This window comes from Macrobrachium nipponense, chromosome 34 (assembly GCF_015104395.2).
Source record: "Macrobrachium nipponense isolate FS-2020 chromosome 34, ASM1510439v2, whole genome shotgun sequence".
NCBI classification, from domain to species: Eukaryota; Metazoa; Arthropoda; class Malacostraca; order Decapoda; family Palaemonidae; genus Macrobrachium; species Macrobrachium nipponense.
Window position 1 is genome coordinate 30,411,053 of NC_061095.1, and position 23,020 is coordinate 30,434,072.

Below are 23,020 nucleotides of genomic sequence, written 5' to 3' on the forward strand. Positions count from 1 at the left end.
TCAAAGGGGCAAAGAGATCGGCGAAATTTTTGGAAAGCTGATCAACAAAAAGGGTAGAGATGATTTGTATGTGCCATTGTGGTCTCATGGGGGACGCCCCAGAGCCCAGGCTGATAGTAAGGGGAACAGTGGGGGATGTAAAGATCATATTTTCATTGACACAGGGTCCTCCATGAAATTGCTTGACCATGATTTCTCTGGAAAAGATATATGTATTTATGGGAGGGGATGAAGTGTTGCTTATAGAAGTTCATTTCAATCTTTTGATATCGTAAGGAGTTTCTCTCTCTCTCTCTCTCTCTCTCTCTCTCTCTCTCTCTCTCTCTCTCTCTCTCTCTCTCTCTCTCTCTCATTGACTGTGTATATATTTCTAGCGGTAAAATGTTTCACATGACTTTGAAATGATATTAATAATACCAATTCAATGGTATATTTGATGTGGGATGATACTTTAAGTATACATTAGGTATTTGAACTTTCAAGATAGGCTGATATAAGCTACTCACGGGGGCGTCTGGTACCCATCCCCCCCGCGAATACAGGGGGAACCACTGTAATAGAATGTCATAAAATTTGAAAATCACTTTAAGGTAAAACCATCATCGCCATCTAACCAGTACCGTATGGTCGATAATCAATTTAGGTATTGCAAAAGTTAATGCCTAATGAAAAAGCGTAACATACACCAATTACTTTATGATGGAATGCCGTAGTATCTGAGAATTACTTTTAAGCAAAACTATTATCGACAGCTTGCTAGTAGTTTAAACCGCAAAACAATTAATAAATTGCAAAGATTGTGGCCTAATGAAAAGGCCTAACATAAACCAATTACTTTCATAATTTAATGTTGTAACACTCGAGAGTTACTTTTAAAACAAAACTATTATCAGGAGCTCGCTAGTAGTTTACAGCTGGAAAACAATTCATAAGTTACCAAAGTTATGGCCTAATGAAAAGGCGTTAAATAAAACAAGTTACTTTTATAATGTAATGTTGTAACATTGGAGAATTACTTTTATGGCAAAACTATTATTAGTGCCACCAGTAACGTAACCAGTAAACAAACAAAACAAAATATGAAAAAACTCATCCTGAAAGATTTCAGCTTGAAGGCTACAATATACATGTTGCAATGGTTGATTTAAATAAGCCTCCATCAGAATCTGGTAAAATAACCAGAAAATAATGAATATAAAGCTACTGCCAGACCAGGTGTTGACAGCACGGACAGCAGGAAACAAATGAGTTTGTCTACTAAGTCATTTCAATATTCCATTAGTGGGACAGGTTGATCACCTACACAAACTAGTATATATTGAACAGATACCCGCAAAATTTTTAATCTATGCTGCTATTCATGAGGAAACTATAGCTATGTAATTGCTTGGTAAGTTACTTACAGGTATATAAAAACTACTAATTCCTTAAATACATCTGAATGCTCAAATACTAAGCAGGCCACTTTCAACTACTTTCTCTAGGTATATAATGCAGATAGACAGGTGCCTGATAGTGCAGCAACTGCAACAGCATACCTAAGTGGAACAAAAGGAAACTTTTACACAGTTGGGCTTGACAGCAGTGTTTCGATGAACCAGTGCTTAAAATCCCTTAATCCTAAGGCATGGCAAAAATCTGTATTAAGCTGGGCACAAGATGATGGTAAAGACACTGGTAAGTAGCAAACCTTTCACCTTTTTACTAAAGAATTGTTTCACAGCATGTTCTTCATATCATGACACCAAAAAAATTGTATCAGTTCCTTGCCAGGACTAATTTCCATTGAAATTCACATTAATGAGGAATGCTGCTCCTAATGATCTGGATTTACTAAGCTTAAAAATAAACTAACAGGAAGAAAAGTTTAAAACTGATGTAATTACTAACAAATTGATGGTAAGTATAGGTGTTTTACTTATCCTGGTGGTGTATCCATGAGAAAAATTATGAAATTACATTGTACAAGTAAATAAGACCATGATATGGAATGACTGAAATGTATGATCACAAAATATCTCTTGGTCAAAACATTTTAATGCAAACCCCGTAATTATAATGTACCATACTACCATAAAATTACCAAAGATTCTTCAGTTCCTCTTAAAGAAAGAAAAGGGGATTCAGCAGACAGTATGTACTGCATATGTGTGTAGGCAAATCTAACGATTGCATTTCGTTATTTGTATTCAGTATTATAAGTACACAGTACTAAAATCTACAGATATTTAAGCTAAATATTACCTTTTCCTTAAAAATTTTTCATCTCACGTTTCATTCATTTAATCTGTAATTTACAGGTATATAACACTTTCCTTCTTGGTCAAAGAGGAAGAATAACTACGTATTACTGTTATGCGAGTTTTAGTTTGCATTTATTGCATTCCTTGAACGTAAATTTTCATCCTTTCAGTGTCAAGATCTGCCAATTACAATAGTTTGTTAGCAAACAGTAAATTGGTCAGTATTTTACAAAAAAAAATCAGTTTTCATTCAATCTGCTGATAATGTCAGGTTTTGCTTACATTTTTGGATAACACTGCCAAAAGAAATATGCATTCATTGTTGTACTTCTTAAATACTATTTGATAATTTGCTTATTGCTTCCTTATTTCTTTGTTCAAGATTAATGAACCACTCTCAGTAACGGTAGTTTAGTAAAGGGATTTTGACAAAGGGAAAATCTATTTCTGGGGGAAGACCTGTGTCGCCCGGTGAAAAATCCCTGTAGCTCACTTTTCTAAGTATAAATAGATCCTAAATATACCAGAGAAAAAGCTAGCATGGTATGCTGAAGTTACTACCCTCAGCTCGATCACCCCAAGGGCGTCGGTATAGCACTAGGGCGAGTGGAAGCCACTACCAATAGGTCTTCTTGCCAATTAGAGGATTCCTTTCAAAATCCCTCCCACGGCAAGAGCCGTTACAACGGTTACTCCTCTTACCTTCCGCTTGCACTCGTTACTACTACTACTACACGGCCGCCATCTTCATTCCTGGAGTAGACACCCAAGCTTGGACTGGCTAAGGGTGGGACTAGAAGAAGGGAGGGGTTCACCGGGCGACACAGGTCTTCCCCAGAAATAGATTTTTCCTTTGTCAAAATCCCTTTTCTGGGTTCGACCTGTGTCTGCCGGTGAAAAAGTATCAGAGAATTGCCATCCAAGCTTAACAGATACCAAACAAGTATATAAAAGGGATAATGAAACCTAAGTTTCTCTTAAGAATAAATTTAATGCGCCGTAATAGGGCGGACAACTTACTTACTAATTCCAATTAGGACTTTAACTAGAGCTGAAGATTAGTAATAAAAATAATATAACAGAATGGTATCTAAAGCAATAAACAATAGATTATGTACAGACATGTTAGTGATACCAATATGGTCTCAATGCTATGTGCAAGTTCCAGTGATGGGATGGCAACAAACCTGCCTGGCCTGGAAGAGAGAGGGTTGGCAGGGAATACGAGCGAGGCAGGTAGGAAGGAGACAGTATTTAAGGGAAAGAGAGTGACAAAAAGGGGCTAAGGAAAGGAGTTGATGAGACTCGGTCATTCAGGGGAGACTATGCTCCCTGCAGCCACTGTTGGGTATTTAAGGGCCTCTAAGTTCTTTAGATAGTGGTGTTTAAATACTGCTGGAGATTTCCAACCCGTATATTTCTTCAGGTCTTCGAAAATTCATATTGTGAAATTAGTTAATGGAGGTAGCTACTGCCCGGATGTCATGGATGTGTGGGACTGAATCCGGGTTGGCCTGTTTAATATAGTAGAGTATTTGTTGTCTAATATATACCTTTAAGAGAGATCGTACCACCTTTCTCTCTAATGAAAAGGGGGCCTGAAGTTTTTTTGAAAGTCCTGGCCAGATAGGATTTAAGAGTAACTACAGGACACAATGATGCTTCCTGTGTCAGAGGAATAATCTTCCATGAAGCCCATCTGTTTTGTGGGTCCTCATTCTTAGCCAAGAACTTCCGATCTGGGGATAGTAATACTTCACCCGACGGGAGGAATTCAACATGGTCTGGATTTCTAGAGAGAGCCGAGAGTTAAGATATTCTGGCACCTGAAGCCAGAGCCATTAAGAATAAGGTCTTTCTGAGAAGGGTTATATAAGAGCATGACTCATTGTCAGTGTCTGAGGCTACTTTAAGTACATCATTCAAAAACCAGGAGACCATTTGAGGGCGGTCTATTGGTCTCAGGGGTGCACATGCTCTTGGAATCGAAGAGAAGTATGAATCTGACAAGTTAATGTTAAAGCCAAGCTGAAAAATCTTCCTTAAGGCCGATTTGACCATAGTAATGGTACTAGCAGCTAGGCCCTTCTCAAATAGGGTTCTAAAGAATGAAATTGCCAGATTTGTAGTCATCTTTTGAGCATCTGAATCTTTTAGAAAACTAGCCAACTTCTTCACTGCTGAATCATACTGCCTGAGCATTGATTCTCTTTTATCTGATTTTATGAGTAAGATGTTCAGTGGATCAATACTAGTGTCCTTTTGGGCTGCAAACTTCATGAAGTCCATAGAGTTAGGGCACTCAGAGTTTTTGAGGAAGCTGACACAGTCTGAGTTTGTACTACCTGTGTCAGTTCAGGGCAGGGGATCCATTTGGGCCGGAGATTCAGTTCTAGAAGAAGCGGAAACCAGTTGCTCTTTAGCCAGTTGGGAGCCACCAATGCTACCTGTCCCGTGAAAGATCTTAGCTTGTGCAGGACCTTCATCAGAAGATTCACTGGTGGAAACAGGTAAATCTTCTGCCAAATGTTCCAATTTATGGACATTGCATCTGTGGCGTAAGCTAGAGGGTCCAGGTTGGGTACCACGTAACATGGTAGTTTGTGATTGGATTCTGTGGCGAATAGGTCTACTTGAAGGTCCGGGGTTTGATTGCAAATCCACAGGAACGACTTTTTGTCCAGGGACCACTCCGACTCCAGCAGAGTTGTCCTGGAAAGTGCGTCTGCGATAACATTTTTCACTCCTGCCAGGTGAGTTGCTGACAAGTGCCAATGATTTTTTGTTGCTAACGAAAATATCGCAATCATTACGTGATTTAGTTTGCTTGACCTGGAGCCTCCCTTGTTTATGCAGTGGACTACTACTGAACTGTCTGAGACTATCCTTATATGACTGTTCCTGGCTGGAGTCAGTCGTTTCAGGGTCAGGAAAAGGCCATCGCTTCTAGAACATTGATGTGGAACTGGCGGAACATATCTGACCACGTTCCCTGGACTTTCTTGTGTTGTGAATAGCCTCCCAGCCACTCAGAGATGCATCCATGTGGATAGTTAAGAGACGGCGGAGGGAATTGCAATGGTACTGACTTGGCCAGGTTGCGGCGTTCCGTCCATGGACGAAGCCCTTTTGTTAAAATGGGTGGAATTACTGAGATCTTGTCCCTGAGATTGATGTTGGCTCTCTTCCTCCAGACTCGATTGATATCCTTCAATCTGGCTTTCAATAGGACGTCCGTCACTGACGCAAACTGTAGTGAACCTAGGATTCTCTCTTGGGTACATCGAGAAGCCTTTTTGTTCTTGAGGAACTGTTTCGAAGCCTTCGCTATCTCCTTGATCTTCTTGGATGGTAGAGATAGTTTGTGCTTGTTTAGGTCCCATTGGATTCCCAGCCATTGGAAGCAGGAAGTCGGAACGAGCAGAGATTTTTCCTTGTTTATCTGGAAACCCAGAAATTCCAAGAATTTTATCACCATGGCTGTTGATTTGTGGCACTCGTCGACGCTGGCTGCCCAAATGAGCCAGTCGTCTAGATAGGCTACTAACATTACCCCTTGCATTCTTAGTTCTTGAACTATCGTCTCTCCTAGTTTGGTGAATATCCTGGGCGCAATGTTGAGCCCGAACGGCATGACTCTGAATGAGTAAGCCTGCTTTCCTAGCTTGAAGCCTAGGTACGGAGAGAAGTTCCTTGCTATTGGAATATGATAGTAGGCGTCTGTAAGATCTATGGGGGTGGTGATGGCCCCACGGGGAAGTAAGGTCCGCACCTGCGAGACGGTCAGCATGCGAAACCTGTCACAATGAAAGCATGAGTTGAAACGGGACAAGTCCAGAATCACTCTTCTTTTGTCCGAGTCTTTCTTTAGGAAACTGAACAGACGTCCTTGAAACTTTAGGCATTTTACTTTCTTTATAGCCTTCTTCTGCAGGAGATCTTTGGTATAGTCTATAAGGTCCGCCGTTGGCATCTGATAAAAACTGATTGGCGGAGAGGGCCCTTTCTCCCATTTCCACCCCAGACCTTTTGAGACTATACTGTGGGCCCATGGACTGAAGGTCCAATGGTCCCGTAAGAGATATAATCTCCCTCCCACCTGCGGGCTCTCAGGTCTGCTACCTCTACCTCCGCAGAAGCCTCTACCCCTTGGTCCGCCTTATAGTCGGGAGCCACCTCTGGCCCTGCTACTTCCGGCATGCCTACTGTACCTGCAAAATAGATCCCGCGCTTCATAGGCGGGGTTGAAGGCTGGGGAGGTCATTATGGCTGTGGAAGTTGAAGGCTGTTGAGCCTGCGGAGTTTGTACTAAGACAAACTTGCTGCGGTTGAGCCTTAGATGTTGAAGGCTTGCCAACCTGGGATACCGGAACCGCTTGCACGACCGCCTGAGGACGGGAGGCCTGGTAGGGATTAAATCTCCTTGGCCTCTTCTTGGTTCTGGTTTGGTGTTCGGGGCCCTCAAACTTCCGTTTGAAAGGGAGTCCCCAACGGACCCGAAGACTCTGGTTGGCTCTGGATGCCTCATGAAAGACGTTGTTGACTTCGTCTTTCGGGAATAAATTTTCTCCCCATACTGATGACTTTATGAGCCTATTAGGCTCGTGCCTTATAGAGGCACCCACCAGGACGTGCTTCCTGCATGCTCGTCTCGCCATCGCAAAGTCGTACAGGTCCGTTTAGAAAGTTTGTAGCAGAGCTTTCATCAGGACCCGGAACAACTGTTAGTCAGTGTATGTTGATGCTACCAACTCCACCGCAGTGACGGAGTTGATAGATCTTCCTAGTCTGGTCCTTGCCTCGAATTCTGCTTTGACCAAGTGGTCCGGAATCCTAGGTAGCTTCTCAGAGAACAGGGTGGAAGCGCATTCCGGGTCAAGTTTACCTGCTGTAAACGTAGCCGGAGCGTCGTTCCAAAACTCCATACCTGTGGGGAAGAGTAGAGAGGTAGCCTCTGTCTCTTTTAGCACTGGTTGGGGCTTATCCTCCGCCACCGCTTGCAAAGTTATTTCCGCCACCTTGGATGTACAGGGCGACGGAACTCTGTCTGGGGTCACAAACATCGTAAAGCTACCTTTATGTGCCGTTAGTCTAGTATTAATGCAACCCCAGTCGGAGAGGGTGCGAACCCAAACAGCTTGAGCTTGGTCCCTAGGGAAATTTCACTGTCTCCTTCGGGACCTTGTCCACTCTGACTAGCGCATGTTCTGCTAGTCTGACAAAACCATGGATTGGGAATTGGAGACCTGGCGGGAAGAGCTCAAATTCCTCCAGCGGACGGGTTCCACACCCTTCAATTGTCAACTTCCCATCCGAGAATGGGGCATGCAATGCTAACCACCACGGGTTTTTATTGTCAAATGGCAGTAGCTTTGACGCATCCGGCACTGTCATAGATAGCGCCGGGGTTCCAGAGTGGAGAAATCCGGTCAACATATCCTCCAGGGGCCTGATCCTCTCGGTCAGAGACGTTATTGCCTGGCCGGAGGTATCTGAGCCCGAGGCGAGTCGTATCGATTCAAGCCTCTCGTCAATCACATTGCTAACCTTTTGATCCCTTTGGAAGGGATTTTGGTCTTACCGATTTAATCTTAGGAATGACTGAAAGCGATCCTTCCCAAGTAAGGGTGGGCTTAGAGAAGCCCAGGAAAGAAGAGGAAGAAGAAGGAGTAGGACTTAGTAGACTACTTGCCTCACTTACCTCCCCACCTACCTCCTCCTCAGTGGCCATGGGTTCCAGATAAATGCTGATGGCCGCCACCTCTTCCACCATCAAGTCCTCCTGATCCTCCGGGATGGGCATTGTCGCCACGCGGATGGCTTCTATGATGGGGGCGGCAACATGCGCCGAAACAGCTGTCGTAGCCATGGCCCCCTTGTGCAGAAGGGAGCACAATCCTGCATCCAGGACGTATGGCTGTCCTACGCATTCTTCCCGAATCCAGAGACCCATCCTCTCAGTGCCACCCTTGCCTCATGCTGGGCATCATTGGCAGCCTGTCAGAGAGGAAATTGAATTAACATTCCACTTGGGGAATAGTATCTATAATAAATTTCCTAAGTTATTATAACAGAAATTTCATGTCAATGATGCAGCAAAGATACTTACCTGCTCATCAGTAAGAAGGGACACCATCTCGTAGCAGAAGGTGCACGCTTCCGGATGCCAGACCATGTAGTGCTCGAGTTGCATGGCGCAATTCGTGTGCGAGCGGCAGACTACATGGCCGTAGGGCTTGCCGAGGGAAGCGGAGCACCCTTCCGCCTAGCAACGGACCATCTTTAAGTTGAAAATCCCTTATGAGTATCAGCCCAATGGGCCGGCATTAACTCCGACGAGAGCATGCACCTTAACCTAGATATTGGTTCAAGACTTACTCACTAATGATTTCAACTCACTGAATGAATAAAGAAATTCTTTGGGTATATTTGCCTGCTCCCGATTCCGTCCTTGAATGTAGATGTAAGTTCAGTATGTGGGATCTGAGATCCGCCGGACAGGAGAAGAGGAAGGACCTAATCTCTATTACAGTCGGCTAAATCTGAAGGATACGCATTATCGTTGTCGAATACCTGACCCATCCACCGTCCCCACCGGAGTGGGGAACAACACAAGGACGAAAAAAAAACTGAGCTGCGGCAACTTAGTGCAACAATCCGGCAGCGGATGTGAGGGTGAGTCACACTCCGTCAGTACCTTAAAGGTAGTCCCCAAAGCTTAGCCTACCCAAAGTCTCATTTCTCATTGTCCTAAGTAATGCTGGCGAAACGGGCTGAAGCAGCAGATCAGGGTAAGGTAATTCCTCTATCTGAACCTGCCCGCCTCTAGTGGGGGGAGCGTAACTCCTAGCCCGAATCCGTAACCGGAGGAGGACAACTGGAGGGAGAGACCACTGAGCGGCGGAGCTGTATAAATGTACAATCAGGAGCGATGCCCGCCGGCTGGTGCGATACTAGACCGCTGTAAGGCCGGCGGAGCTATTCACCCGGAGACGTAAGGGATTACATATAACACCAGTAACCGCACCGCTCCCACCCCTCTCTTCCCCACTTAAGTGAAAACTCTTACGGTCGTTCATCGATAAGACTACAAGAACCGCGAGTTATAAGCGTCCGGCAGAGCCGAGCTAGGAAGTGGGGGAAGGGGGGGAGGGGTAGGTGGTATGTGGGGTGGTCGGTCGTGATCGTCTGGCCACCAACCCGATCAGAGATGGACACCTATTGAAGGCTGTGTAGCCTACTACTTCATGATAGTAGGCCGACTGGGCCTATGGCCCGTCGTGATTGGTACAGCGACCGATCGGTAATCGCTCTCAACCGGGAGGACATGGCCTACTACTAAAGGTTGTACTAAAGGAGGCTAGGCCAAGACGGCAAACATACCAGACCACTTAAATATACAGTAATACAATAAACAATAAACAATAATAATATATAAAATTAATAATAAGGTATCATGGAAGAGTTGCAAAGGAATATAAGGCGAAAGGAGAATACCCAGTATGGATCCAGCTTAACCTTCCGAGATCACTATAGAACCGGACAGGTAGGCCAAATAACCTCCAAAGACATCATGGTGTGGACGGTGGCCGTCAACCAAACCTACTAAATTCGAATTTTTCGATCTAGACCAGTAGGGAGGATAGGTCCAACAATATGATAAGAGAGAGGCTCTCTATCTTTGATATCCTCCCTGCTAGCACCGTAGCACCGACAGGGGGAGAGGCATAAGGGTACAAGGGTAGGGACCCCTAGCCTACCTTCCAAGACCTAGCCTATAAGCCAGGGAGGGAAGCAACTCTTCCAACCTCTTAGTGATATGAAAATCATCAACGTGCATAAATCAAGAATCTATCTGGTTCGTATTAAACAATAACTCATGCATGTCTCACACCGGGAGAGAGAGAGAGAGGACTCTCTCCTCTCCCGTGGTAAATGCGATAGGCTACTAGTAACCTAACAATTTCACATATACAATATGATAAAATTACATAGAGATAGGCACAAACACGCTCTTGAGAAACTGGGGGGGGGGGTGCCAGAGGCTAAAATATAAACTAATCAGCTTTTCTTTAAACCCCAGAGGACGTCATGAGCGCGTTAGGCCTTACTCCGAACCAATCCTAACTCGGTCGGTTAATAATTAAGCAAGTAATACGAAAATATGTCACTGATGACCGTAATGTATATAACAATTGACATAATTTAAATTTAGAAGGGAAATAATGTGTAACAGAACCACACGCGTTCTGATGATGCTCCCAAAATGGCGGATAAGCCAACGGCGTCCTCAATACGTTTCTGAGGGGCCGAAGGCAAAATTGGGATGCACCATAACTGTATGAGTTACAAAAACACAAATTCGAGTACTCAACTTAGATGAAGGAGGAAGTTCCACAGACGACATCGCTAAGTCAAACGAATACCACAGGAGCTGTAACTAAACGCGTGCACACACACAAAAGCTAATTACAGGAATGAAGATGGCGGCCGTGTAGTAGTAGTAGTAACGAGTGCAAGCGGAAGGTAAGAGGAGTAACCATTGTAACGGCTCTTGCCGTGGGAGGGATTTTGAAAGGAATCCTCTAATTGGCAAGAAGACCTGTTGGTAGTGGCTTCCACTCGCCCTAGTGCTATACCGACGCCCTTGGGGTGATCGAGCTGAGGGTAGTAACTTCAGCATACCATGCTAGCTTTTTCTCTGGTATATTTAGGATCTATTTATACTTAGAAAAGTGAGCTACAGGGATTTTTCACCAGCAGACACAGGTCGAACCCAGAAAATAATGTTTTATCAGAGTACTTTGTAGCCTCTGCTTTTGCATTTTGAAAGTATAATAAACAGATTCTTTGTGATATTTTTTCTATCAGGTATGCGGCATTATATACTTCTGTGTAACAATACTATATACTGTAGTCTTAAATTTATCCACTTCACCACATTTTCTTCATTAGTGTAAAGATGCTACATCAAACACATATTGTAAAGTCTTTCCAGTTAAACTTGTAACAGTACCTAGGTCGGGTGGAAGAGATTTATCACCAAATGTGCTGTACAGTGGACCCCCCGTATTCGCGTTCTCCAGATTCGCGGACTCAAACATTCGCGGATTTCTCTCGGGAACATTTCCCTGCATTATTCGCGGAAAATTCGCACATTTGCGGTATTTTTCTATGATAAATATCCACAAATTCCTGGTTTTTTTGATGAATTTCATAATAAAATGCACTTTTTGTGATAAAACTATTAAAAAAACACGGTATGAACATTTTTAGTGGTTTTTTCTTGAGTTTTAACTAACAATATAGGCTGTTTTTAGCATTTTCATAGGGGTTCCAAACATTCGCGGGTTCTAACTATTCACGGGGGGGGGGGTCTGGTACGCATCCCCCGCGAATACGGGGGGACCACTGTACATAGTTATTGAGGTCAACATTGTTCACCTGAACTCAACTGCAGAGAGTGGTCTGAAGTACGATGGGTTTCTTCCACAAAAAAATATTATAGAAGTGATGATGTTGAACAGAACAGACAAAAGATTATGGTACACAAAGGAGAGATAATAACTACTAAAGATGAATGAGCAAAGAAGTAACTAAATTCACAAACAAATAGCAAAACATGTCATAAACCGAAAGCCTTTCTGCATGATGCTGAACTTGAAATTAGTGCTTTAGCCACTCTTTGCTTTAGCCACACTTAAACTTACAGGCACTGACATCATAATAGCTGTTGATCAAGTCATAAGTAATAAGATAAGAGATGTCAAGCAAAAGAATTGTATTAATTCTACAGGCAAATGAGTAAGAAAAAATTGTAGGCAGCCCTCTTGTTAAAATCTGTCTCCTTTTTGAAACGTAAATAACTTTTTTTTATCATTGGAAAGCTTATCTAAACCACTCTGACAAATTCCTACATTTGAAAAACAATAAAGAAGCAATCCATCCATTTTTAGGTTCAATTTTAAATTAAACAATAATACAAAATGATCGAACAATAACAACACTCACCAATGTTTTACAGGAACTTCTGCTGCAAGTGTCTTACCTGCAAAGTACAAATATTTACACATAAATGAATGGTAAAATATTGGATTTCCGAAGCGTAAAGGTTGTTTTACAAAATATTGATAAAAAAATAAATAAATCAAAGAGTGTAACTAAAAGGGATTTTGACATAGGAAAAATCTATTTCTGGGCGAGGAAGCGTGTTTTACCAGACCACTGAGCTGAAAGATTTGTTTTTACTTATACGTACATACGTATAGTATATTCTTTTATATTATATATAATACATATATATATATATATATATATATATATATATATATATATATATATATATATATATATATATATATATATATAGTGTTCCCCCTTATTCGCGGGAGATGTGTACCAGACACCCACGCGAATAGCTCAAACCCGCAAATTGTTAGAACTTTCTTCTAAAAATACCTATATCTGCCTATCTTGAAAGTTCAAATACCAAATGTCTACTTAAAGTATTATCCTACATCAAATATACCATTGAATTGGTATTATTAATATCATTTTAAAGTCATCTTAAATGTTTTACCATTAGAAATATATAAACAGCCAATAGCACAGAGAGAGAGAGAGAGAGAGAGAGAGAGAGAGAGAAATAACTCCTTACGATTTCAATAGATTGAAATGAATGTCTGTGGCAACACTTTTTCCCCTCCCATAAATACATATATTTCTCCAGAGAAGAGAGAAAGAGAGGACTATGCAATTATGTTTGTCTGTCTATCTATTCTTTTGCTGAGAGAGAGAGAGAGATAAAAGAGGGAAGAAATAGAAAAACCAAATGTATACCTTAAGTAACATCCTGCATCAAATTTACCTTAAATTATTATCATATTACTGTATTAATCTTAGAGATTGTATTAATATAATTTCAAAGTAATCTTAAACATTAGTACCCTTAAAGGTATATACTTACATACGTACTTATAACACTTGCAGCCAAGAGAGACAGAGTTACCACTATGACAAGTATCTTGTGGAGAGAGAGAGAGAGAGAGAGAGAGAGAGAGAGAGAGAGAGAGAGAGAGAGAGAGAGAGAGTTGTCCCGTCCGCCATTCCTGTGAATAGCACCCAAGCTCGGGCCAGATAGGGTGAGGAAGATAAGAGGGGTGGGTTTCACTGGGCGACACAGGTCACTGCCCAGAAATAGATTTTTCCTTTGTCAAAATCCCTTTTCTGGGCCTAACCTGTGTCATCCTGTGAAATAATAACAGAGAATTGGCCCCACCAGCTTGGTAAACTACTGTAAATAAGTTACTGGAAGGAAAAAATGAAAGAATTGTAAATAATTCTACAGTACTTTAATAAAGTTTCTTAATTTTACAGTAATCTTAATAATTTCCTTAATTCTACTGTCCTTACCCTAATAAACAAATATAAAGATATACAATCAAAATTCTGGTAAGTTCAGATTAAATCCAACACCCAAATACAAGATATTTATATATACAGATAATATCCGTATGTACAATACAGGAGTAAATCCAATGTGCGATCCAAGTGAAAACCAGGGTCAATTGTGCAATCCAGGTGAACAACCAAGAATGCTAGCGAGGCAAGTAGGAGAGAAAGAACTAAAGAGAGGTACAGGCTATTAAGACTAGTTATTTTACCATGGCTAGGCTGTGTTAGGGGAAACCACGTTCCCTGCTGCCACTGCCGGGTATTTAAGGGCCTCTAAGGATTTTAGGTAGTGGCGTTTAAATACTGTCGGTGATTTCCAGCCCGTATATTTTTTAAGATCATCGAAATTCATGTGATGAAAGTACTTAACTGAGGTAGCAACTGCTCTGATATCATGTACATGCAGAATTGATTCCGGATTGGCTTGTTTGATAAAATACAGAATTTGTTGTCTGATTGCTTTTAGGGAGATGGTTCCACCATTCTCTCTAATAAATAAAGGGCCTGAAGACTTTTTGGAAGTTCTGTTTAGATAGGATCTCAGCGTGTTTACTGGACATAGAGATAGATGCTGTGGAATTGGGACAATCTTCCATGGGGACCATCTATTTTGTGGATCCTCGTTCTTAGCCAAGAATTTGCGATCTGGTAAAATCAAAACTTCTCCAGATGGGAGGAAATCAATGTGATTTGGTTCTCTAGAAAGGGCCGATAGCTCAGATATTCTGGCTCCTGAAGCCAGACTTACTAAGAATAATGTTTTCCTGAGAAGGGTTATATAACGGCATGATTTGTTGACAGTGTCTGAAGCTAGTTTAAGTACATCATTTAAAAACCAGGAGACCGTTTGAGGTCTATTCACTGGTCTTAGTCAAGCACAACCTCTGGGGATAGATGAGAAATACGAATCTGTCAGATTAATATTAAATCCAAATTGGAATATTTTCTTTAAGGCAGATTTGGTTGTAGTAATAGTACTAGCTGCTAGGCCTTTTTCGAATAGGGTTCTAAAAAAGGTAACTGCCAGATTCGTAGTCATCGTCTGAACCTTTGAGTCTTTTAGAAAGGTGGCTAGCTTCTTAACTGCTGAATCATATTGACGCAGTGTAGACTCTCGTTTGTCTGATTCCAGGAATAGGGTGTTCAGGGGATCAATATTAGCATCCTTCTGTGCCGCAAACTTCATGAAGTCCATAAAGTTAGTGTATTCTAAATTCCTGAGGAAGCGGACACAGTCCGTGTTTGTACTAACTGCGTCAGTCTTGGGTTGGGGATCCGCCGGGGCCGGAGTCCCAATTCCACCAGTAGCGGGAACCAATTGCTCTTGGGCCAATTGGGAGCTACTAGCGTGATCCGCCCTTTGAAAGGTCTGAGTTTGTTCAGGATTTTCAATAGTAGATTTATTGGAGGAAATAGATAAATCCTCCTCCAAGTGTTCCAATCTATTGCCATAGCATCTGTGGCATAAGCCAGAGGGTCCAGATTGGGGGCCACATAACATCGCAGCTTGTGGTTGGATTCTGTGGCAAAAAGGTCTACTTGAAGCCCTGGCACCTGATGGCAGATCCCATTGAATGATTTTTCGTCTAAGGACCATTCCGATTCCAGCGGAGTTGTCCTTGACAGTGCGTCTGCCACCACGTTCCTTACTCCTGCCAGGTGAGTAGCTGACAAGCGCCACTGGTTCTTTGCTGCTAAAGAGAAGATCGCTATCATCACATGATTTATGTGGCTCGATTTGGAACCTCCTCTGTTTATGCAGTGGACTATCACTGCACTGTCTAATACTAGTTTGATGTGGATTCTGCTGGAGTGAGTCTCTTCAGGGTTAGAAATACTGCCATGGCTTCCAGTACATTGATATGGAGCTGGCGGAATGTTATCGACCATGACCCTTGTACTTTTTCGTGTTGGGAGTATCCTCCCCAGCCGCTTAGGGAGGCGTCCGTGTGGACCACTAGGGCTGGTGGAGGGAACTGTAATGGTACTGATTTCGCCAGGTTCTTGACTTCTGTCCAGGGACGGAGTCTCTTTCGTAATATCGGCGGAATCCGGGAAACTTTGTCCCGAGATTTCATGTTGGCTCTGGTCCGCCAGACCCAGTTTATATCCTTTAGTTTGGCTTTTAATAGAACGTCCATTACCGACGCAAATTGGAGTGAACCTAAGATTCTTTCTTGGTTCCGTTGAGACGTCTGTTCGCCTTCGCTATCTCCCACGCTTCACCGGCGGGATTGATAATTGGTACTTGATAATTGGTACAAGTTCAGGTCCCATTGTATTCCTAACCACTGAAAGCGTGGTGCCGGAGTCAGCCGGGATTCGTTTCTGTTTATCTGGAATCCCAAGTATTCCAGAAAACTTATCACTTGTCCATTGCTTTGTGGCATTCTTCGGCGTCTGTGGCCCAGATCAGCCAATCTTCTAGGTAGGCTACTAGCATTACCCCTTGAGATCTTAATTCCTGCACTACTGTCTCTGCTATTTTTGTGAATATTCTGGGCGCTATGTTGAGCCCAAATGGCATCACTTTGAAAGCATAGGCCCGATTGCCTAGTCTGAAGCCTAGGAAGGGCCGGAAGTGTCTTGCTACCGGGACATGATAATAGGCATCTGTGAGATCTATAGAGGTGGTGACAGTCCCACGGGGAAGTAAGGTCCGCACCTGCGAGACGGTTAGCACACGGAACTTGTCGCAATGAATGTATGAGTTTAGATGGAACAAGTCTAGGATTATTCTTGGCTTGTTTGAGTCTTTCTTTGGAACGCTGAACAAGCGCCCTTGAAATTTCAAGTGTCTGGCTTCTATCACTGCCTTCTTTTGAAGAAGGTCTTGGGTATACTCTATTAAGTCCGCCGTTGGTTTTTGGTAAAAGCTGGTTGATGGAGGAGGCCCTTCTTTCCAACTCCATCCCAGACCTTTTGACACAATACTGTGGGCCCCATTGCTTAACCTCCAATGGTTCCGGAGGTACAGCCTCCCTCCTACCTGGGGAGTCTCACTGGTTAGCAGATGGCCGACTTCCCCGGTTTCCCCGGAAGCCTCTGCCTCGGGCGGAGGCTCTTTCGCCGGCCCTGTGCTGGAAAGCTCCTCTGGCTCGGCTACCTCTGGCAAACCTGTTGTACCCTTGAAACAGCCCTTGGGTTTCAAAGGTAGCATTGAAAGTTGGGGAGGCGGTAAAGGTGGGCGGGCTCTGGGGCTGCTGAGGGGGTTGGCTCAGTAGCACGAATTGCTGTTGGGGTTGGACCTTCGAGGTAGAGGGTTGGTTCAGCTGGGTTACAGGGACAGCCTGTACCACAGCTTGAGGTTGATTGGCGTGGAAGGGTTGGAACTTCCTTGCCCTCTTTTTGCCCTTAGGATGTGCTCCAGAGGATTCAAACTTCCTCTTGGTGATGAGTCCCCAGCATATTCTTAAACTCTGGTTGACTCAGGCTGCTTCCCCAAGGACCTCGTTTACGATGGTCTCCGGGAACAGTTTTGGGCCCCAGATCGAGGATTTGATGAGCTTATTTGGCTCATGCCTGATGGAAGCATCCGCCAAGACGTGCTTCCTGCAGTTCCTCCTAGCCACCGCCAAATCGTATAGATCACACTCAACGGTGTGAAGAAATTACTTCGTTAGGATTTTGAAAAGCGGTTCATCCGCGTTTACCAGGGAAGTCATTTCTGTCATGGTGGCGGAATTGAGGGACCTGCTCAGCCTGCACCTTGCCTCGTACTCGGCCTTTACCATGGCTTCTGGAAGCCTAGGTAGGCGTTCGCTAAACTGTGTGGTTGCGCAGTCTGGGCTGAGCTTACCCACAGAAAAGGTTGTTGGAGCATCTACCCAACATTCCATGCCTCCAGGGAGCAGCAGGGAAGGCAAGTCTGTCTCCAGGAGTTGTGGCATTGGTTCTGCCTCCGTGGCCGCTTACAGTGTCAACTCGGCCACTTTTGAGATGCACGGGGTAGGAGTGTTATAACTCACCACGAACATTGTGAAGGGGCTCTTATGGGGTGTCAACTTTGTGTTGACACATTTCCATTCTGTTAAGGTCTGGACCCAGGCTAATTGGGCCTGGTCCCTAGGGAAGATAACTGTTTCCTTCGGGACCTTATCTCTCTTATTAGCGCCTCCTCCGTCAGTCGGGCATAGCCCTGGAAGGGAAACTGGACACCCGGTGGGTAGAATTCAAAATCCTCTACTGGCCGGGTTCCACATCCTTCGATCGTCAGCATACTCTCCGAGAACGGGGCGTATGCTGCTGGCCTCCAAGGGTTGTTATTCTTGAAAGGCGGCAGCTTTGACGAGTCCGGAATTGCCAGGGGTTGCTGTGCATGCATGGGCTGGAGCTATCCTGCCATCAAGTTTTCCTGGAGTCCCGCCATCAGGGACTCCTGGTTCCTTAGCCTTTAAGTCAGGGACTGAATTGACTTTCCCGATGTCTCGAGGCTAGAGGCCAGTTGAGATGAAATCTCCTGGAACTTGGTTTGCACCAAGTCCCCCATTTGCTGCATCAGCATGGTGGAGAAAACCGCTGGGTCGAAGCCAGGTTCCTGAGGTCTGGCTTTAGGACCTCTTGCTCTCGACCCCTGTTGCGGGGGAGTAGCTCTTGCCAAGTCCGCCACCGGTTTGGGAGCCGATGACGTGCTGGCGCGGTTTGATTTAGGCTTAGCCTTTGGTAGGGACTTCTTAATGGCCGTCATAATGTCCCTAGTGGGCTTGACTTTAGGGATCACCGAGCCCGACTTGTCCCTAACAGTCTTGGGCTTACCGGTGAATCCCTGGAAGGAAGAAGTAGAAGAAGATTGAGATGGGCTAAAGGACAGGACTTTAGCCCATGTACTACCTGCCTCACCTGCATCCTTACCTTCGCCCTGGTTGTCGACAACCATGGGCTCCTGGTCCAAGTTCATGGCTGCCACCTCTCCAAGAACTTCTTGGCCAAAACCCTCCGGGTCCTCCGGCAGGCCCTGGGTCTCCTCTCGGATCCTGGCGATGATAGGGGCCGCCAAGTCCGCCGCTACAGCTGCCGACCTCTTGGCATTAGGGTAAATAAGCGAGGCCAGCTCCTCAGACAGCGTGTAGGGCTGCTTGGACTTGATGTTCCTGCCAAATCCTCCGACACAGACCTTGAGGGTTGCCAACATCGAATCCTTGACAGCTTGTGGGGTCTGTAAGAGATAGCTACATCACGATCTAACCTAGATACTAAATTACTTAGTATAGTATGTATCCATACAAATTTTATTCATTATATTGCTCATTGTATCATTAGGAGAATGTCACGTACTGACTCAGAATTGAGATCTCTCACTAAAGCATAACAGACCTCGCACGCATAACAGACCTCGCACCCCTCCGGGTGCCCCACCAGCAAGGAGTCCAACAAGGACCGCACATCCGGCATGCGAGCGGCAAACCACATGCCCGCCCGGCTCTTGAAGCATGGCCGTGCATGCCGTCTCCAGGCAGCGTACCATCTGTAATTCAACTGATACATGAGTATCACTACATAGACCCGCCGGAGATGTATCTGGCGGGGCATGTCTCGCATCTCTACTGCCACCGGAGTTGACTCCGGCGGAATGCGTGTCTACTACTAGGATTTTATCAATTCTTGCATACCACTAGCTCCAGGCCCTAGTTATTTGTTCTTGTCGTGAATCTAAAGGAATAGGCTTGGTACAAACAGAGTAGGGGAAGGATGAACCTGGCCTGACTCCGCTGGCGCCGGAGAAGCAATTCCTAGTAAGCTAGGATCGTTTCTCTTAGCCTACCGTCCGTCCCCCACCGGAGTGCGGGACGGAGGTAGAAACAAGAAGGTTGGAACCCGGGAGAGGAGCTAGGGATTAAGAACATGGTGCTTCGGGTCTGAATACCCAGCGGGGTAGATATGCCCGTCATAGTAAGCGTACCCGAGGCATGCTTAAATTAAGCTTAAATTACACTTAAAGTAATCAAAACTACTATAATCTCAAACATGCGAGTATAATTGCTCTGTACGTTATCATCCATTCTATGCGCAGTCCCTCCTTCCTCCATGATATCCTTCTACTTCTGGGTCCGACTTCATGGGATCGGATCAGGGAAATTAGGCGAACCTAGGCCTGAATCTGATCATATCAGGAATCGTAGCTATTATAATTATAACAATTACGAACTGTTAGTCGGGATCCTGGGGTGGGAGGATAAGTGCGGGGATAGAGGACTGCGGATAGGGAATGCAAGAACGCGGTGGCACGTGGCGTACACCGTCCCGAGTAGCCAGGTGGCAAACCAAGGCTCGCCAGGGTGGGCACCTCCTGTACCATCCACACTGAGCTTAGCGCGGTGAACCAATCTCCCGACTGTACCCCTACCCTCCCCTCCCAATGTGCGAAAGACTCGGGTCAGCTACATGGGGTAGCGTAAGGCGAGTTGCATCACCCCACCGAGGTGGGTTCAGGGGGAGGGAGGATGGCTAGCGGGGTGGCCCACTCGTGATCCGTTGGTCACAACAACCTGCCAGGTGGGACAACCCCCCAAGAAGTCGTGAGCCAACCGATAACAGGGACAGAAGGCCTATAGGCCAACTGAAACATGCAAAACACACAACAACAACAAATCAATGCAGTATAAATGATAAAACATGTAATACAAATAGCCCTGACGCGAGAGGGGGCAGGGAAAGGGTAGGGGAGAAAAGGGATGAGTCCTCTCGAGCGGCTAGCTTAACCTTCGCAAAATCGGAACGATCTGGGCAGGTCAGCCAGGGAGGCTCTGAGCAGCTAGCCTAACCCGCCTAATCGGACTTCGTAATCACAATTGGCCAGGTAGGCTAGGGTGGCTCACGGACCATCGTGTGTGGGTCATGACAAGGGCCGAAACCCTTCAATTGAAATTCAACCTGGTGAGGTAGTCTCTTATTTATGAGACTAATATACGGGAAAAATGGAGGGGTGGCTACGCCCCCCAACCAACGAATTAGTTGGGAAGACAGCCGAAGGGGAAGGATAATAGGAATCCCAGATCTAGGCTACCTTCCGAGACCATGCGGCTCGAGTGGAAGGCTAGTACGACTCTCGCGTTCAGAAAACTAACATATAATGTCAGGATAGGAATAAATATGCTCTTAAATTCTGAGTAACTGCTAATCTATCCAGATAAGGCGACTACAATTAGTATGGAAGACCAATTGAACGTCGTCATAAAAATTCGCGGGTAGCGATGCACGAAATAGCTGCCTCGGGAGCGGCGCATGCAGGCTCCCGCTAAACAACTACGCCTAACATACTTATAATTAACATCGCTACCCTAAAAAGTTGAAATTTATTAATTGCAGTACTCAATCCAATGGATTCCTGACGCTCAGACATCGTTGCTATCCAAAAACAAAGGGAAGAATTCTCAAAATCGCACACACACGTCTAGACGTAAACAGTGCTATAAAAGGAATGGCGGACGGGACGCTGGTAGTAGCAGTAGCGGTCGGTAGATGGCCTGGAACGGCTCCTCTGTAGAACGGGGGATATTGAGAAAGGAAGAGACTAATTGGCAGGGGACCTCTGATAGTGGTTTTACACGCCCCAGTTTCCATACCGACACCCTTAATAAGGGTGAGTGAGCCAGGAAACTCTGGCATAACCATATAGCTTTTTTCTCTTGTATATTTAGCAATATTTATACCTTAGAAATGAGTGCTATGGGAACATTTCACTGGGCGACACAGGTCACTGCCCAGAAATAGATTTTTCCTTTGTCAAAATCCCTTATATGCATATGTAGATTTTTGGCATTATGCCAAGCACTGGGGCAAATAAGGCCATTCAGCACTGAAATGGAAATTGACAGTACATAAAAGGTTTGAAAGGTGTTACAGGAGGGAAACCTTGCAGTTGCACTATGAAACAATTGTTGGGAGAGGGTGGACAGTATGATGGAAGAAGCATATGAATGGAGGTACAGTAACAGGAATAAAAGTATTACATAGTTGCAGCAAGGGACCGAAGGAACGCTACAAAGAACCTTAAGTAATGCATACATTGCAGCGAATGAGGGGCACTATCCCCTTACAGGGTTAAATACCTTGATGCCCACGGAACTCAATGGGAAGTACCTGGTGGACCCATTCATCTGCTTATTTTCATCTTGGGAATCTAAAAACAAATATCTGGACAAATATTCATTATGACTGGTAGTAGAAAAGAGACATGGTACCTCCTGTAATTGAAAACTTGAAAGACTCTTCAATATCTTTACCTTATTTTCACATCCCAAATATTATAGTACATATTCTTTTAGACAGACTTTTCATCTCCCAAATATTATAGTACATACTCTTTTAGACAGACTTTTGGAGTTACCATGGTCTAACATAAATTGTAAGAGCTTATATATTTTCCTGAGTAACAAAAAACACTACACATTACAAGCACCATATTTTTACACAATCAGAGGCTCTACCATATTTATGCAACTTCATTTTGTATCAGAGCCTTGGATTTCTTATTGATCCTACATTACAATTTGGACTGTATATAAGCAATGGGTTTGTGGTCATAAAATTTTTTTACATACTGTACCTTTTGAATACAAACATAAAAGCCTCCAGATTTCCAGCCTACTGATTCCTCCAGACTATAAGAAAAGTGAAGCATTTAACTATGTGACCCTATGGATCCAGGAGGTACTTGTTTGGGGCTTGTCAGACAAAAGACTGCAATACCAAGGCAATTTGAAAACCACAAATGTGGGCCACATATGTGTGGGGGTTTGTAAAGAAAAAATTTTTATAACAAAATTTTGATGTCAGCTTCTTTCCTCTGTCTTGTACACCTAAATAAATTCTCACCAAGCCTTGGTCTTCATGTATGTCCTTTTACCAATATTAATAATACTACCAGCCAACTGGTTGTAATGCCCTCTTATGCAAACCAATTCCATATTTAAGATCTCAGTCTATTTTCCAATTCATGATTTTTTATTGGCTTAAAATGAAAAATTCAGAGCCCAATGTGCTATGGTAACAGAAATGATCCACCTCTTCTAAAGGCTACTATTCCACAACAACAGTGATTCTCCTCCCTCTCTTCCCAATCTTCTCTTCTCATACAACTTGGGTATCAGAAATCCTTTACTCTATTATTTAAAACTTGCAATCCTGAAGGTAGCAGGTTGCCAAGGCACCAGCCATCCATTGAGATAATAGCACTAAAGAAATTAAGGTACTAATAAGGCTAGCCAGTATATTCTGTTGTTAGGTCCTTCTCCGGTTACAGGCTTTTTCTGTGCCTTTACACACACTGAATAGTCTGGCATGTTCATTAAATATCTTTTACTGTTGACACTCTTGACAACAGT

At 44.1% G+C, this 23,020-nt stretch overlaps 2 protein-coding genes across 2 annotated transcripts in view; one reads left to right on the top strand and one right to left on the bottom strand.

Annotated features, from left to right (window-relative positions):
- Positions 1-23,020, bottom strand: part of LOC135208074 (DNA-binding protein SMUBP-2-like) — a gene marked incomplete in the record, with an annotated part of 738,222 nt that overhangs the window by 280,787 nt on the left and 434,415 nt on the right.
- LOC135208010 (alkaline phosphatase-like) overlaps positions 1-23,020 on the top strand; it is a 194,087-nt gene that overhangs the window by 81,115 nt on the left and 89,952 nt on the right. Inside the window, exon 5 of the mRNA XM_064240104.1 lies at positions 1,485-1,677. Within this exon, the coding sequence (XP_064096174.1) occupies positions 1,485-1,677 (193 nt within the window). The remainder of the gene's footprint in view (positions 1-1,484; positions 1,678-23,020) is intronic.